Source organism: Mya arenaria, chromosome 12 (assembly GCF_026914265.1).
Source record: "Mya arenaria isolate MELC-2E11 chromosome 12, ASM2691426v1".
Taxonomy (NCBI): Eukaryota; Metazoa; Mollusca; class Bivalvia; order Myida; family Myidae; genus Mya; species Mya arenaria.
In genome coordinates, this window is record NC_069133.1 from 35,309,827 (window position 1) to 35,328,743 (window position 18,917).

General features: G+C 41.4%; 1 protein-coding gene and 1 long non-coding RNA gene across 2 annotated transcripts; both read left to right on the forward strand.

Moving 5' to 3' along the window:
• Window positions 1-272: 272 nt before the first annotated feature.
• Window positions 273-3,056, forward strand: LOC128210634 (uncharacterized; the record flags this gene model as incomplete). Its single annotated transcript, XM_052914985.1, has 6 exons — window positions 273-350; window positions 1,504-1,579; window positions 1,661-1,821; window positions 1,952-2,031; window positions 2,176-2,462; window positions 2,878-3,056. Coding segments are annotated over 6 exons (861 nt in total), but the record flags the coding sequence as incomplete, so codon positions are not given.
• Window positions 3,057-16,948: 13,892 nt separating this feature from the next.
• LOC128211051 (uncharacterized) lies at window positions 16,949-17,983 on the forward strand. Its single transcript, XR_008257197.1, has 3 exons — window positions 16,949-17,064; window positions 17,445-17,539; window positions 17,738-17,983. It is a non-coding gene; the product is annotated as an uncharacterized LOC128211051 (long non-coding RNA).
• The last annotated feature ends 934 nt before the right edge of the window (window positions 17,984-18,917 follow it).

Here is an 18,917-nt window from a genome sequence, read left to right on the forward strand (position 1 = left end):
CTCCATCACCACCACCATCATCACCTCCACCATTTCCATCTGCACATCAATCACTATCACCATCATCACCTCAACCTTTACCATCACCTCCACCAGCATCATTACCTCCACCTCCACCATCACCTCCACCAGCATTATCACCTCCACCGACACCAACTCCATCACCATTACCTCCACCTCAATCAATATCACCATCACCACCACCATTACCTCCACTTCCATCACCATCTACTCCACATCCATCACCTAAACAATTTCAAACTGCACATCAATCACCATCATCATCACCATCATCACCTCCACCTCAACCACGACCTCCAACACCATTACCTCCACCTCCATCACCTCAAGCATTTCCAACCGCACATCAATTACCATCAACATCACCATCACCACCTCCACCTCAATCACCATCACCATCATCAACTCTTTCAACATCACATCCACCATTACCACCATCATCACCTCAACCTCAATCACCATCACCAACATCACCTCCATCTCAATCACCTCCACCACCACCTCAATCACTATCGCCATCACCACCACCAACATCATCACCTCCACCTCCATTACCACCACCTCCACCTCCATCACCTCAACCTAATCACTAACACCAACATCAACTCTACCTCCATCATCTCAACCTCAACCATCACTTCCATCACCACCACCATCATCAACTCCACCTCAATCCCCATCACAACCAGCATCACAACCTCCATCAACTCCACCATTTCCAACTGCACATCAATCACCATCACCATCATCACCTCAACATTCACCACCACCTCCACTTCAACCACCACCACCAGCATCATCACATCCACCTCCAACTCCATCACCACCACCACCGTCACCATTACCTCCACCTCAATCATCATCACCATCACCACCACCAGCATTATCACACCCCCCCCCACCTCCACCATAACCACCACCTTCTTCACAATCACCTCCATCAAATCAACCATTTCCAACTGCACATCCATCACCATTACCATCATCACCTCCACCTCCATCATCACCTCAACCTCAATGGTCATCACTATCCCATCGTCACCTCCACCACCATCACTTCCACCACCATCACTGTCACCTCAATCACCATCACCTCAACCTCCATCATCTCCAACTCAATCATTATCCCCATCACCACCAGCATCATCACCTCCGCCTCCACCATCACCTCCATCGCCACCACCATCACCTGCTCCACCTCAAAAAACATCACCACCATAACCTCCAGATCCACCTCCACCTCAATCACTATCCCCATCACCATCGCCAGCATCATCACCTCCACCATCACCTCCATCCAAATCACCATCACCACCAGCATCACCTCCACCATTTCCAACTGCATATCAATCACCATCATCATCACCATCAACACCTCCACATCCATGACCACCACCTTCACCCCAATCATCACCCCAGCACCATCACCATCATCACCTCCAACTCCATCACCTCCACCTCCATCACCACCACCATCATCACCATTATTCACCATGCCCATCAATACCACAAGCATTTTCACTTCCACCTCAACCATCACCTACATCATCACCACCATCACTTCCTCCACCTCAATCACCATCATCATCATCATTAACTCCAGCTCCACTTCAATCGCCATCCCCATGGCCATCACCAGCATCACCACCTCCACCCAAAACTCCATCACCATCACCATCATCATCTCCACCAAAATCACCATCACCACCAGCATCACCTCCACCATTTCCAACTGCACATCAATCACCATCACCATCAAAACTTTCACATCCATCACCACCACCTCAATCATCACCTCCAGCATCACTACTATCATTTCCACCACCATCACCATCATTACCTCCACCTCCATCACCTCCACCTTAATCCACATCCCCATCACAACCACCAGCATCATTACCTCCAACTCAAACATTGCTACATCCATCAGCATCACCTCCACCTCCATCACCTCAACTTCAATCAATATCACAATCACTTCCACCACATTGATCCCCACCACCATCATCAGTAGCACCATCAACATTATCACCATCTCCACCTCAATCGCCATTACCATTACCACCACCAGCATCATCACCTCCACCATCACCTCCACCCCAATCACCACCACCTCCACCTCTATCATCATCACCATCATCACCTCCACCTCAGTCACCATTTCCAACTGCAAATCAATATCACCATCACCTTCATCACTTTCAATTCCACCATCCCCTACACCTTAATCGCCATCACCATCACCACCAGCATCATTATCACCTTCACCTCAATCATCACCTCCATCTCCATCAACACCACTTCCATCACCATCACCTCCACCTTAATCATCATCACCATCACCAGCATGATCATCTCCACCTCCACCATCACCTCCGACTCCATCACCAACACCTCCATCAACATCACCTCAATCTACATCACCTCAACCATTTCCAACTGCATATAAATCACCACCAACATCACCATTGTCACCTCCACCGCACTCAACCATTACCTACAACTCCATCACCACCACCTCAATCACCATCACCTTCACCATCATCACATACACCACCATTACCATCATCACTGAGCTTCAATCACCATCATCAACTTCACCTCTATCACCACCACCTCCACCTCAATCACCATCCCCATCACCACCAAAAGCATCATAACCTCCACCTCCACCATCACCTCCACCACAAACAACAACACCATCATCGCATCCACCTCACAAACCATCACCACCAGCATCACTACCTCCATCACCTCCACCATTTCCAACTGAACATCAATCACCATCACCATCATCACATACACCTTCAACATCACCTCCATCACAACCACCTCCACCTCAATAACCACTACCAGCACCATCATCTCCAACTCCACCATCACCTCCATCTGCACCCTCACCACCATTTCTAACTCCACCTCCACATCAATCACCATCACCTCCACCACCACCACAACCTTCATCACCATCTCCATCACCTCCACCTCCACAATCACCAGCATTTCCAACTCCACATCCACATCTATCACAATAATCACAACCACCTCATCACCACCACCTTCAACTCAATTACCACAACCATCATCATCAACCTCCACCATCAACACCATCATCACCTCCACCTTGATCATCATTGCCAACTGCATATCAAACAACCATCACCATCATCACTTCCACTTCCACCATCACCTCCACCTCCATCACCACCAACTCCATCACCATCACCTCCACCATCCAGCACCTCAACCATTTCCTACTGCAAACCAATCACCATCACCATCATCGTTTCAACCTCCACCATTACCTCCACGTCAATCACGATCACCACCACCAGCATTATCACCTCCACCTCCACTATCACCTCCACCTACATCACCACAACCTCCATCACCATCAACTCCACCTCAATCACCATCACCATCATCACCAGCATCAGCATCATCACCTTCACGCCATCACCTCCACCTCTATCACCTCCATCAACATCACGTACACTCCATCACCTCAACCATTTCCAATTGCACATCAATCAACACCACCATCACCATCATCACCTTAACCTCCACCATCACCTCCACCTTCATCAACACCATCTCCACCTTCATCACCATCATCATCACCTAAAACCACCATCACCTCCAAGACCATCACCCATCACCACCTTCACCTCAATCACCATCACCTTCATTAACTCCTCCTCAATCACCATCCCAACAACCAACATCAGCATCACCACCTGCACCATAACCTCCACCTCCATCACCTACCCCATCATCATCTGCACCTCAATCACCATCACCACCAGAACGACCAGCACCACCACCTTCACCATTTCAATCTGCACATCAATCACCATCACCATCCCCATTATGACTTCCACCTCGACCATCACCTCGACCATAATTACCATCACAATCACCAGCCTTACCACCTCCACCTCCACAATGACCTCCACCTCCATCACCACCACCTCCATCACCTCAACTATTTCCAACTGCGCATCAATCACCATCACCATCAACATCATCACCTCCAGCTCCACCCCACCTCCATCACCCCAACCTCCACCTCAATCACCATCAACATCATCATCACCTCAACCTCAATCACCATCGGCATCTCCACCTCCGCCAACTCCTACACCTCCATCATCTACACCATCATCGACTCCACCTCATTCACCATCACCACCAGCATCACCACCTCAATCACCTCCACCATTTCTAACTGTACAGCAATCACCATCACCATAATCATCTTCACCTTCACCATCACCTCTACATCCATCACCTACACTTCCACCTAAATAACCATCACAATCAGCATAATCATCTCCCACACAATCACCATCATCACCTTCACCAGTCCTTAATTACCATCGCCATCATCACCTCCACCTCCACTATCACTATCGTCTCCATCACCTTCACCTCAATCACCATCACAACCAGCATCACCACCTCCATCACCTGAACTATTTCCAACTGAACATAGATCAGCATCACCATAATCACATCCACCTCCATCACCACAACCTCCATCACCATCACCTCCACCTCCACCTCAATCACCAAAACCATCACCGTCATCACCTCCACCTCCACCATCACCTCTACCTCAATCAACACCACCATCTCAATTACCATCACAATCTACTTTATCACTTCCACCACCATCACCTCAACCACCATCACAATCATCGCAATCATCACTTCCACCTCAACCATCACCACCACCTCAATCACCATTTCCAAGTGCACATCAACCACCATCACCATCATCACTTCCACTTCCACCACCACCTCTACCTCAATCTCGTTAACCACAACCAGCATTATCACCTCCTCCTCCACCATCACCTTCAACCCCATCACCATCACCTACATCTCCATCACCTCAACCAGTTTCAACTGCACATCAATCACCATAACCATCACCACAATAACCACCAACTACACCTCAATCAACATCACCATCAACATCATCACCTCCACCACCATCGCCATCACCATCATCACCTACACCATCAACTCCTTCTCCATCACCTCCACCTCAATCACCATCCCCATCACCCTCACCAGCAATATCACTCCACCATCTCCTCCACCTCCATCACCTAAACCATCATCTCCTAAACCTCAATCACCATCATCACCAGCATCACCACCTCCATCACCTCCATTATTTCCAACTGCACAACAATCAACATCACCATCACCATAATCACCTCCACCTTCACCATCACCTCCTTCTCAAAAACCACAACCTCCACCTCAATAAACACGACAAGCATCATCTACTCCACCTCCACCATTACCTCCATCACCATCACTTCCACCTCAATCACCACCACCAACATCACCACCACCACCACCATAACCACCACCACCACCTCAACCACCTTAACTTCAGTCACTATCACCATCACAATAACAACCTTCGTCGTCACCACCATCATCATCAGCACCATCACCATCATCACCACCTCCACCACTACCTCCATCAACATAACCTCCGCATCCATCACCTCAACCCCAATTACTATCACCATCCCCACCAAAACCTTAATCACCACCACCATCATCATCAGCACCATCGCAGCCTCCACCTCAATCACCATCACCATCTAAACAACCAACATCATCATCACCACCTCCATCATAACCTACAACCCCATCACAACCACCTCCACCTCCATCACCATTACCATCATTACCTCAACCTCAATCACAATTTCCAACTGCACATCAATCACCAGTACCATCACCAACATCACTTCAACTTCCACCATCACCTCCATCTTATCAACATCACCATCACCACAACCAGCATTATCACCTGCACCTCCACCATCACCTCCACCTCCATTACCACCTCCTTTATCACGATCACCTCCACCTTAATCCCCATAAGCATCATCACCACCATCATCATCTATACCTCTACCTCAATCACAACCACTTCCATCACCATCGCCTCCACCTACATCACCTCAACCTTTTCCAACTGCATAGTAATCACCATCACCATCACCGTCGTCACTTCACCTCACTCAATCATTACCTCAACCTCCATCACCACCACCTCAATCACAATCACCATCAACATCATCACCTCCACCATCACCTCCACCACAATCACCACAACCACCATCACCATCGTGCTCACCACCATCATTACCACAACCACCATCACCATCGTGCTCACCACCATCATGAACACAATCACCATCACCATCATGCTCACCACCATCATGACCACAAGCAAAATCACCATCGTGCTCACCACCATCATTACCACAACCACCATCACCATCGTGCTCACCACCATCAGGAACACAATCACCATCACCATCGTGCTCACCACCATCAGCACATCCACCACAGCCACAACACTACCACCACCACCGTGCTAATCACCATCAGCACATCAACCACAACCACCACTGTGATTACCACCATCAGCACAACCACCACCTCCACCATCGTGCTCACCACCATCAGCACATTCACCACAACCACTGTGCTTACCACCATAAGCACATCCACCACAACAACCACCACCACTACCACCGTGCTTATCACCATCAGCATATCCACCACTGTGCTTACCACCATCAGCACATCCACCACCACCACCACCACCACCACACTTACCACCATCAGCACATCAACCACCACCACCACCACCGTGCTTACCACCATAAGCATATCCACCATCGACACCACTGTGCTCACCACCATCAGTACATATATTGCCACCATCGTGCTTACCACCATAAGCACATCCACCATCAACACCACCACTGTGCTTACCACCATCAGCCCATCCACCATCACCACCACCGTGCTCACCACCATCAGCACATCAACCATCACCACCACCCCTCTGCTTACCACCATCAGCACATCAACCATCACAACCACTGTGCTTACCACCATCAGCACATCCACCATCACCACCACCATGCTCACCACCACCACTGTGCTCACCACCATCAGCACATCAACCATCACCACCACTGTGCTCACCACCATCAGCACATCCACCACCATCACCATCACCACTGTGCTTACCACCATCAGCACATCCACCATCACCACCACCACTGTGCTCACCACCATCAGCACATCAACCATCATCACCACCACCGTGCTATCCACCATCAGCACATCCACCGCCACCACCACAACCACGCTTACCACCATCAGCACATCCACCACCGACACCACCACCACGCTTACCACCATCAGCACATCAACCACCACCACCACCACCGTGTTTACCACCATAAGCACATCCACCATCAACACCACTGTGCTCACAACCATTAGTAAATATATCACCACCACCGTGCTTACCACCATCAGCACATCCACCATCACCACCACCACTGTGCTCACCACCATCAGCACATCAACCATCACCACCACTGTGCTCACCACCATCAGCACATTCACCATCACCACCACCACTGTGCTTACCACCATCAGCACATCCACCATCACCACCACCACTGTGCTCACCACCATCAGCACATCAACCATCACCACCACTGTGCTTACCACCATCAGCACATCAACCATCACCACCACCCTGCTCACCACCATCAGCACATCCACCACCACCACCACCACTGTGCTTACCACCATCAGCACATCCACCACCACCACCACAACCACCATCGTGCTATCCACCATCAGCACATCCACCACCACCACCACCATGCTATCCACCATCAGCACATTCACCACCACCACCGTGCTCATCACCATCAGTCACTGAAACATGGAACCGTGCTCATCACCATCAGTCACTGAAACATGGAACCGTGCTCATCACCATCAGTCACTGAAACATGGAACAGATGCACTCACTTATTGCAATAAAACTCTTATACATAATTCAAATAAATATCATAATTAAAGAAACAAATATTAAATATATTAATTAACGTGCTTATATTTAACGAATAAAATTAATTTAAAATAATTATGTTCACTACACTAATATATCTACATTGCTGTAAACTGTTTTTCACTTCTCAATTCATGAGTCTTTTCATACCAGTCTATTATAAGCCACGTGCAAAATTATCCATATGAAGCCGCATAATTGTTCAAATTTTGAAAAAAAGGTAGTATATAGGAATATACTCGAATATGAAATACACATTTTCTGATACCCAGTTTTGGTTAAGAAAATCTTGGGAAATAATGCTGGTGCCTTTTAGCATTTTCACTATAAGATTTAAAAAACCATCAGAAAATGCCATTTTCAGTTTTTGTGTTTTTCTTAAGAAATAAATCAGATTTGTTAATTCAAAGAATATTTTAGAAAATAAATCTAAAATGTTGATTTCATAATAAAGAATTGAAAATTATGTTCATAAATTTTAGACAAAAAATGATATGCTCATGAAGAAGATTATTTCAGTGGTGGCTGTTTTTTTTCTATTTAAAATAACAAAATTTATCCCACATTTCTCCACAATTTAAAATGCATTATAGATTATTTTTACTTTGAACAAATTTTAATGCAAAGGAGTGAGCAAAAAATACATATCTTTATTATTGATGTTGTCCAGAGTCTATTTTGCTAACAGGACTGCCAATGTAGCCCCATCACAACTATCACCACCGCCATGACAACCACCACCACAACCACCATCATGTCAATGTAACCCGGTGTGCATCAACCTAAATGAAACAGCTTAGGAACTATGGACAAGACATTTAAAGAGCTTCAAAGGTAAGCTTAGGGATATTCATTATCAATACCATCATCACCATCATCATCATCAGCTTCATCTTCATCAAAAACATCATAGTTGACCACAACAAAAAACATTATGACAAACACTGCAATCATCATTGTCATCACCATCCACACTATAATCACCACCACCATCACCACCACCACCACAACCACCATCAACACCAAAACCATCACCATCACCACCTTCATCACCACCACTATTACCACCACCACCACCATCACTGTGGTACCACCACCATAACCACCATCACCACGATCATCATCACCACGATCATCACCACCAACACCAACAACACCAACACCACCACCACCACCAACAACAACAACAACAACACCACCACCACCACAACCATCATCATCATCATCATCATCATCATCATCATCATCATCATCATCATCATCATCACAACCACTACAACCACAATCACTACCATCATCACCACCACCATCACAACCACCACCATCAACACCACCACCATCATCATCACTACCATAACCACCACCATCACCAACTCCATTACCATCACCTCCACCATGATCATCAACATCATAACCATCACCATCACCATCACCATCATCATCATCATCATCATCATCATCACCACCACCGTGCTTACCACCATAAGCACATCCACCATCAACATCACTGTGCTCACCACCATCAGTAAATATATCACCACAACCGTGCTCACCACCATCAGCACATCATCCATCACCACCACCACTGTGCTTACCCCCATCAGCACATCCACCATCACCACCACTGTGCTTACCACAATCAGCACATCCACCACCACCACCACTGTGCTCACCACCATCAGCACATCCACCATCACCACCACCACTGTGCTCACCACCATCAGCACATCAACCATCACCACCACTGTGCTCACCACCATCAGCACATTCACCATCACCACCACCACTGTGCTTACCACCATCAGCACATCCACCATCACCACCACCACTGTGCTCACCACCATCAGCACATCAACCATCACCACCACTGTGCTTACCACCATCAGCACATCCACCATCACCACCACCGTGCTCACCACCATCAGCACATCCACCACCACCACCACCACTGTGCTTACCACCATCAGCACATCCACCGCCACCACCACAACCACCACCGTGCTATCCACCATCAGCACATCCACCACCACCACCACCATGCTATCCACCATCAGCACATTCACCACCACCACCGTGCTCATCACCATCAGTCACTGAAACATGGAACCGTGCTCATCACCATCAGTCACTGAAACATGGAACAGATGCACTCACTTATTGCAATAAAACTCTTATACATAATTCAAATAAATATCATAATTAAAGAAGCAAATATTAAATATATTAATTAACGTGCTTATATTTAACGAATAAAATTAATTTAAAATAATTATGTTCACTACACTAATATATCTACATTGCTGTAAACTGTTTTTCACTTCTCAATTCATGAGTCTTTTCATACCAGTCTATTATAAGCCACGTGCAAAATTATCCATATGAAGCCGCATAATTGTTCAAATTTTGAAAAAAAGGTAGTATATAGGAATATACTCGAATATGAAATACACATTTTCTGATACCCAGGTTTGGTTAAGAAAATCTTGGGAAATAATGCTGGTGCCTTTTAGCATTTTCACTATAAGATTTAAAAAACCATCAGAAAATGCCATTTTCAGTTTTCGTGTTTTTCTTAAGAAATAAATCAGATTTGTTAATACAAAGAACATTTTAGAAAATAAATCTAAAATTTGATTTCATAATAAAGAATTGAAAATTATGTTCATAAATTTTAGACAAAAAATGATAAGCTCATGAAGAAGATTATTTCAGTGGTGGCTGTTTTTTCTATTTAAAATAACAAAATTTATCCCACATTTCTCCACAATTTAAAATGCATTATAGATTATTTTTACTTTGAACAAATTTTAATGCAAAGGAGTGAGCAAAAAATACATATCTTTATTATTGATGTTGTCCAGAGTCTATTTTGCTAACAGGACTGCCAATGTAGCCCCATCACAACTATCACCACCGCCATGACAACCACCACCACAACCACCATCATGTCAATGTAACCCGGTGTGCATCAACCTAAATGAAACAGCTTAGGAACTATATGGACAAGACATTTAAAGAGCTTCAAAGGTAAGCTTAGGGATATTCATTATCAATACCATCATCACCATCATCATCATCAGCTTCATCTTCATCACCAACATCATAGTTGACCACAACAAAAAACATTATGAAAAACACTGCAATCATCATAGTCATCACCATCCACACTATAATCACCACCACCATCACCACCACCACCACAACCACCATCAACACCAAAACCATCACCATCACCACCTTCACCACCACCATCACCACCACCACCATCATCACTGTGGTACCACCACCACCACCACCATCACCACAATCATCACCACCAACACCACCAACACCAACACCACCGACACCACCACCACCACCACCACAACCATCATCATCATCATCATCATCATCATCATCATCATCATCATCATCATCATCACCATCATCATCATCATCATCATCATCATCGTCATCACCACAACCACTACAACCACAATCACTACCATCATCACCACCACCACCATCACCACCACCACCACCACCACAACCACCACCACCACCATTACCAACACCACCATCACCACAACCACTACCATCACCACCACCATCACCATAACCACCACCCAAACCATCACCACCACCACCATCATCACAATCATCACCAGCACCATAACTATCACCATAACCATCTTAATAACCACCACCACAACCACAATCACCACCACCAACACCACCACTAACATCACCACCATCACCACCACCAACAACACCACCACCACCATCACCACCACCACCACCACCACCACCATCACCACCACCACCACCACCACCACCACCACCATCATCATCATCATCATCATCATCTTCATATCATCATCATCATCATCATCATCATATGCATAACCATCATCACCTTCGATTACATACTTAACCCTTGTACACGGACTTAATGCATTTTTGTCATCAATTCTAGCATTATTTATATATTTACCTAAGTTGCTAAGTTTCATACACTTTGATCGCCGCTTCAATCCAGCTGTCAAGCTAAGTACCGTCATCAGTGAGTTGTCACCCATAACCAACTCAATTGCATGTGTCATCACTTCATTTGCACGTTGGACACTTCCAGTACAATGGGCACTGAAACATTGAACTGATCATGCAGTCATTTATTGAAAAGAGTTTATATGTGTAAAATTAAAACAAGTAGCTGAATAAAATGAACACATATTAAACATATTTAGTGTTAATTAACTAATATTATTCAATAGTAATGAAAAATAAACGGCTAAATAACTATAACAAGAACCACCATTGCACACTTAAATTTATAAAGACATAACTTTTACGACACCTTTCACCTAATGGCAACAATACATTTACATAGAATAAATAAACACTTTCTAAAATGTTGATATAGATTTTACGGGACCTGCTGACATGATACAAACCAAAACAAGATGAATAGTTTTCTAGAAAAACATCTACTTAAACAATCACAGCAACACAATGAGATCCCTATCTAAAGAAATATTGCTTCTTTTCATTAATTCATATCAAACATTCATAAATATATTCATTCGTTTGAAGTTTATACATGGAAGAACTTGACATTTCTGAAGGCAAAAGAAAACAAAGTGAGCCGGTTTCATTGAGGTTAGAGCCTTTTCCCTTTATGCATTAAAGAAAACACCTATATACACTCAAAATGCCATATTGATAAAGGGACTGCGAACCCCAGATTGGCATCAAAAAGCTTATTTCTATATCAAATCTCAGGACAATTATTTAAAGTGACACTCTTATTCAAAATCAATACATACACATGTATAATAAACATCAATTTTGACTGATAACCCATAACTACTTATTAAATAATGCATTTATGGAAAATATTGTTTAATGTTAACAAAATTGTAACCGTGTATTTAATTGCAGAAAGCGCAAAAATATTAAATGATTAGTGAATGCTAAAATTTTTACTGTGGTCTACTATACTATTGTCTATGGTCTCAAAAGGTAGAAATACAGTGTTTTATGCACTTTTCTTTCAAATTTAACTCAGTTTCCTTCATAAGAACCATTATTTTCTACATTATCTGATTAATTCTTTTTGGAATATTAAAACAATATCATTAGTTGTGGTAAAATATTGTCAAAACGTTCAATCTGTGAGAGTGCAGCTTTAAAAACACTAATTTATTGTTTATTTCTATAGCCAGCCTGGTTGCTGAAGCCACAGAAGTATTTTCAAGGACAAGAACCAAATTGCTGATCAAAACTAGTCTTGTGATGGAATTCCATACCGGTTCTTGGCAAGGATTTCCGAGAGATGAATATCCTCTCCAAGTAAGACAGAATTCTAAGTATGTATGTTTTCAACGCTTTCAAAATGCATCTGGGCACTCAATTAGTTAGATTAACCTTTGAGTTGTTGAAAATTTTAAGAATGCAAAATGTCCAAAAGACTATATATTTAATAAAAATGAAAGTCTTTGAATTAATGAACTTTTCTGCATTTTTATCAAATAAATGCCTACATAAAAGGTTGTGTATGCCTCAAATGAGTGTTTACAGGCATTTTTTATACTTTACAGTAGAAGCAGATACTTTATTCTGTTTCAAACACTGATTTTTCGTCTTGCTTGCAGATAATGATGTGCCAATAAGCTCCAGTTACATGAAGCTGCAGCTTTTCGCCCTTGGCAGTACGTTGTCCTGCAATCTAAATTCAGGAGATGCGGCTTTGAATCTAATAGTTCAGAAGAATAAAGTTAGTCAACTCTGTAGTATTTGTTTGTGTGTAAATGAGATTTATAGCAAATCAGGTGTAAATAAGCAACTTATAGACAATGGTAAAGTGCTGTACTCTTAATTTTAAGCCAAATCTAGTCTTCAAAACAGATACTTAAAGCATTTTTTTTTTAAATTGGGCATAATAATGCTATCGCTGCATTTTCTAAATCATGTAGCCACCTCATACATGAAAGCACTACTGTAGCAGTTGTCATGAATCTGTCAGTTTTGGTAGGGGGTTTTCCATTTCTTTTGTTGCGCCATTTGTCCAGAAATAAATAAATTTGGCATATAATGGTGTTTAGAATGTCTATAAACACATGATCACTTTATTTTTTTTGTTAAACTGAACATTTCTGTTACTTTTGTATATAACTGGACCAGAAAAGCATAAATATGACCAGTTGAAGCATTTCAGATTGGTGCTATGTCATTTTTATATAAAAAGCTTAAGTCGATAAAGTGGAAATATCTTATTTTGCTAAGAAAAATCTTATAAGAGTAGGCAGGCCATTTTTGTGGTGCTGTTTTATAGACACCATTGAAAGCTACAAGGAGAACTTTACTTGGTCAAATTATTCCAATGTATGAGGAAATAATGGCTCTTAAAATGTTTGCGGCAAACCATTTGATGGAAACAGGGTTGGAACTTAGACTCGCATACTCGAAAAAAACTCATGCATTATACAAAGTGAATTAAAATGAAGTAATCACCTAGCTCAATCTTTGGCTAAATTAAGTGCTTTTGCGCACTCTATGTCAACCCCATCAACCTTTGAATATATTTCCACCCAACTGTCAAAGTGAATAGACTTCATCAATTGATACTTTTTATGTTCCAAAGTATCCATGCTACATTTACTGTTGCTTTCATTTGTTTAAATTTATAATGCTATTATTTTTTATACTAATAGACTTAATGAAATCTGTAGCGTGCTTGCCGAATGGGTATTACCCTATGGCGAGGGTAAATATACAAAGTGAACAATGTCAACTTATTGGACAGCTTTGCTATCAAAAAGTTGCCAGCATCTGATGAATCTTTCCGTACCCCCCAAAAAGAATAAGCAATCAACAAGTTCTAGTAGTCGAGTCTCTCAGATTCGGATACTTTTTAATATTCATAATATGTCTTAGGTGTAAATTTCTACTTTAATTAGACAATATTATAAGGGAATTAAGCAAATGATAAAATTGCAAGTTGATTTTTCATTTTGCAAGTTGCCTCAAAAAGCACTGCAAAATTTTGTGAGTGCTCCTCAAAGTTAAATTCGAACCCTGGGAAATGGCTATTTATGCCTTTTATGAAAACACCACAGGTGCTAAAACTAAAAGTGTTTAAGATATATCATTTCAGTATGTGTTGCATACGGCCTGAAATTGTACTATTGGAGATTTGAAGTCTGTTTTTGCAAAAAAATTATATGCAAAAACAGTTTTGAAGAGAAAAGCAAGGTTAGTGTTTATATTAAACATATAGTCAAAACCACTGTGGTCTTGGGCCATATTTACATACTTTTAATAAAGGTGACTTCATTTGTTAGAGTGATAGCCTCTTCATCTGTGTCAATGTGAACAAGTTGACCCTTGTGTATAGCTTCAGTTTGGTGTTAATCTGTTTCAGATAAGGATCCAATTCAGTACAGAATTCACCAGTAATGCAGGAAACCAGATTGGCATCTGGAATTGATCGTTTCAGTACCATAGTTACCAATAACGTTTTATCAAGGGTACCATATTGGCATCTAGAAATGATCACTTCAGGCAGAGTACTGTATTCACCAGTAACGTTTTATCCAGGATACCAGAATGGCATCAGGGATTGATCACTTCAATACCGTATTGACCTGCAACGTTTTATCCAGGATACCAGAGTGGTATCGGGGACTGATCACTTCAGTACCGTATTCACCAATAACGTTTTATCCAGGATACCAGAGTGGTATCGGGGACTGATCACTTCAGTACCGTATTCACCAGTAACGTTTTATCCAGGATACCAGAGTGGTATCGGGGACTGATCACTTCAGTACCGTATTCACCAGTAACGTTTTATCCAGGATACCAGAGTGGCATCGGGGACTGATCACTTCAGTACCGTATTCACCAGTAACGTTTTATCCAGGATACCAGAGTGGCATCGGGGACTGATCACTTCAGTACCGTATTCACCAGTAACATTTTATCCAGGATACCAGAGTGGCATCGGGGACTGATCACTTCAGTACCGTATTCACCAGTAACGTTTTATCCAGGATACCAGAGTGCCCGTACGAAATGATCAGGCGTCAACCAGCTGGTTGACGGGCGTCAAAGAGGCGTCAACCAACTGGTTTTTGCCTCGACGTGTGTAAAACCAACTGGACAAGAGCAGGACACGTCAAATTCTTGCCAAACCAGGCGTCATTTTTCTCAGTAAAGGAGGCGTCATTTACAAACCAAGCGTCAAAAGGAACTGTAACAATTTTTCAGCCTCTAAGTATTGAGGCGTCAATTTCAAACCAAGCGTCAAAAGGAACTTAGGAAAAATTAAAGCCTCCAAGAAACTTAAACAACTATGGAATTATCTTTAATGGTCACATTAAAGTTTCATTTTTTTATAATTTTCCACGGGAATACAGAAAGAAATTGCCACTCAAGGTGACTAAAGTCTAATAATTGTTTCCCAATGTGATAAAATTACAAGGGAATAAAAAATGAAACTGGAAAATCATTGAAAAAATACTGTTCTCTACTGTATATAAGCATTATGCATTAGAATTTCTTTTGAAAATTATTCATTTCAAAGTAAACATTCACATTAAAACCACATTCTGCATTTCAAACTCTTTTTAATTTGACTTAAATTGAGAATGATTTTTAATTTCTGCTTAATTTCAGAACTTATCTTTGACAAATTACTATGATGAAGCTTGAATAAATGATCGCATACAAAAAAAAATCATTATTAATATTTATTAATAATAATAATATATATTTTGTGCTGTAATGTTTCTAAATTTATAGATTTATTTTGTTATGTTAAAAGTAGCAAATAATAAATTCATAGCAATAAACATTTATATTTAGAAGAACAGTAAGCATTATACTGCTTAAAAGTTTAATACTGGTAGTGCTTCCAAATTTCTCCCTCCATGAGTCCAGGTATATAACAGCCTGAGCTTATCAGTCCATTCAAAAGTCAGGCAATATAGCTTCCTGAAGGGTTTTATCTAAGCCAATCAGCATCAAGTAAACATTCATCTGTGTAGGAAATTCAAATGTATGGAGAAGAATCATGTAAACATATGGCGGTTTCTGGAGCTCATATTTTGTGTGGATAAACCTTTTTCCTTATCATTTGAAAGGTAAGAACAGTTTCAACATGTATCTTTAATACTATTACACAGTAAAAAGAACATAAATACAAAATGGTTTGTTATTAAGTATAATGTTTTTGCAATTATTTATCTGGCAGCATTTAATCATTCTGTATATTGCTCCCTGAACCTCCATTAACACAATGTCCCAATGGGATGTTTTGAAACCTGGTGATTGTTACAAATACAATGTGTTTAAGCATATGGATATATGCACGATTTCTATTACATGAAAGTATAAGCTGCATTTAACTTTATATATACTCTTCTTTATACAGTGTTAAGCCTGAGCATGATCTTCACTTATTTATTGATGATCATGTGGGTGTGTATGTGTGTGCCTAATGATCCTATTTAATTACCAATAGATGACCAATATTGTGTCTGTGACAAAGATGAGGATCCTGTGACCAACAAGATTTGATGGGAAAGTTGGAAAGCTTAAAAGAACATGCTAAAAATGGTGGGTTGCTGACTGTTATTTCATTTAGTTTCACCTTTAGAAACTTAATTCTTTTTATGATTTACAAATATAAATCCATGTCGGCATGAGGTAATTAAAACTATGAATTATCTTCTAACAATTACATCCCTCTTGTAATTATAGCTATAGATCCGGAAATCATCATTTGAATAAATACATTTAAATTTATTTTAACAGATTACGTTCCCAGATAGTGCAGAAAGAATGAAGCAGAATCAGCAACAGCAGCAGAACTAAATGGGGCGATAACGGAACAAGGTTCATTCTGTCGAAAACATATTAAACACAGAATATGAACTCTTAAAACAATAAGTGATAGTAAAAATGTGTAAAAAAATAACATTTTCAGCTGTGCCTTTATTAAGAAAATATATTAAACAATGTTTTATTGTCCTGTTTTCCGAACTATAAATTGTTCTTAACTCAAACTGGTTGTGTTCAAGTAATGCCAATTTTTGACGTCTGTTATTTTTTTGACGCCTGTTGTTTTTTTTGACGCCTGTTTTTTTTTTGACGCCTGTTTTTTTGACGCTTGGTTTTTTGACGCTTGGTTTATTTGACGCCTGGTTTTTTAAAAACCAGCTGGAATTTAAAACCAGCTCATTTGCATAATGTTCGCATATAGACGCCTCTTTTCCGCTTGGTTGACGCTTGGTTTTAAATTTGACGCTTGGTTATCCATATGAGTGCTAGATTTAAATTTTTTAAAACCAACTGGTTTTAGTCTGATTTTGACGCCTGGTTTCCTGCTCACAACCAGGCGGTTAATTTCGTACAGGTGGCATCAGGGATTGATCACTTAAATACTGTTAAAATTCACCAGTAACATTTTATCCAGGATACCAGAGTGGCATAAGGGATTGATCACTTCAGTACTGTATTCAGCAGTAGTGCTTGATCCAGGGTACCAGAGTTGGCATATGGGACCAATCACTTCAGTACCCTAGTATACCAGTGAGAGTGCATATTGGATCTGGGATTGATGCAGTACGGTACCGTAATCATCAAAAACATTTAAACTAAGAGACAAGAATTGCATATGCATCTCAAAGAGTTCTCAAAAGAGAATCATAAACTGTAATAAATATCTTTTTAATTTTGATTTACAAGTGAAAGTGGTTAAATTTTATTAAAAAAATTCATTCAAACACTAGTGTTGAAAGTGTTTGTAGAACATCTTTATTTCCTTTACAAATCTTTCTTATCATATTATAAATTGTTGAAATTGTTTTAAACATCTTGCAGAAATGTTATTTGTAAGTATTTTAGAATTACCTTTCATTTTTGTACCAATTTATGATGGCATATCTTCTTTAGCTAAAAACCAGGTCCTGATTCCATTACATTTCCAATTTTC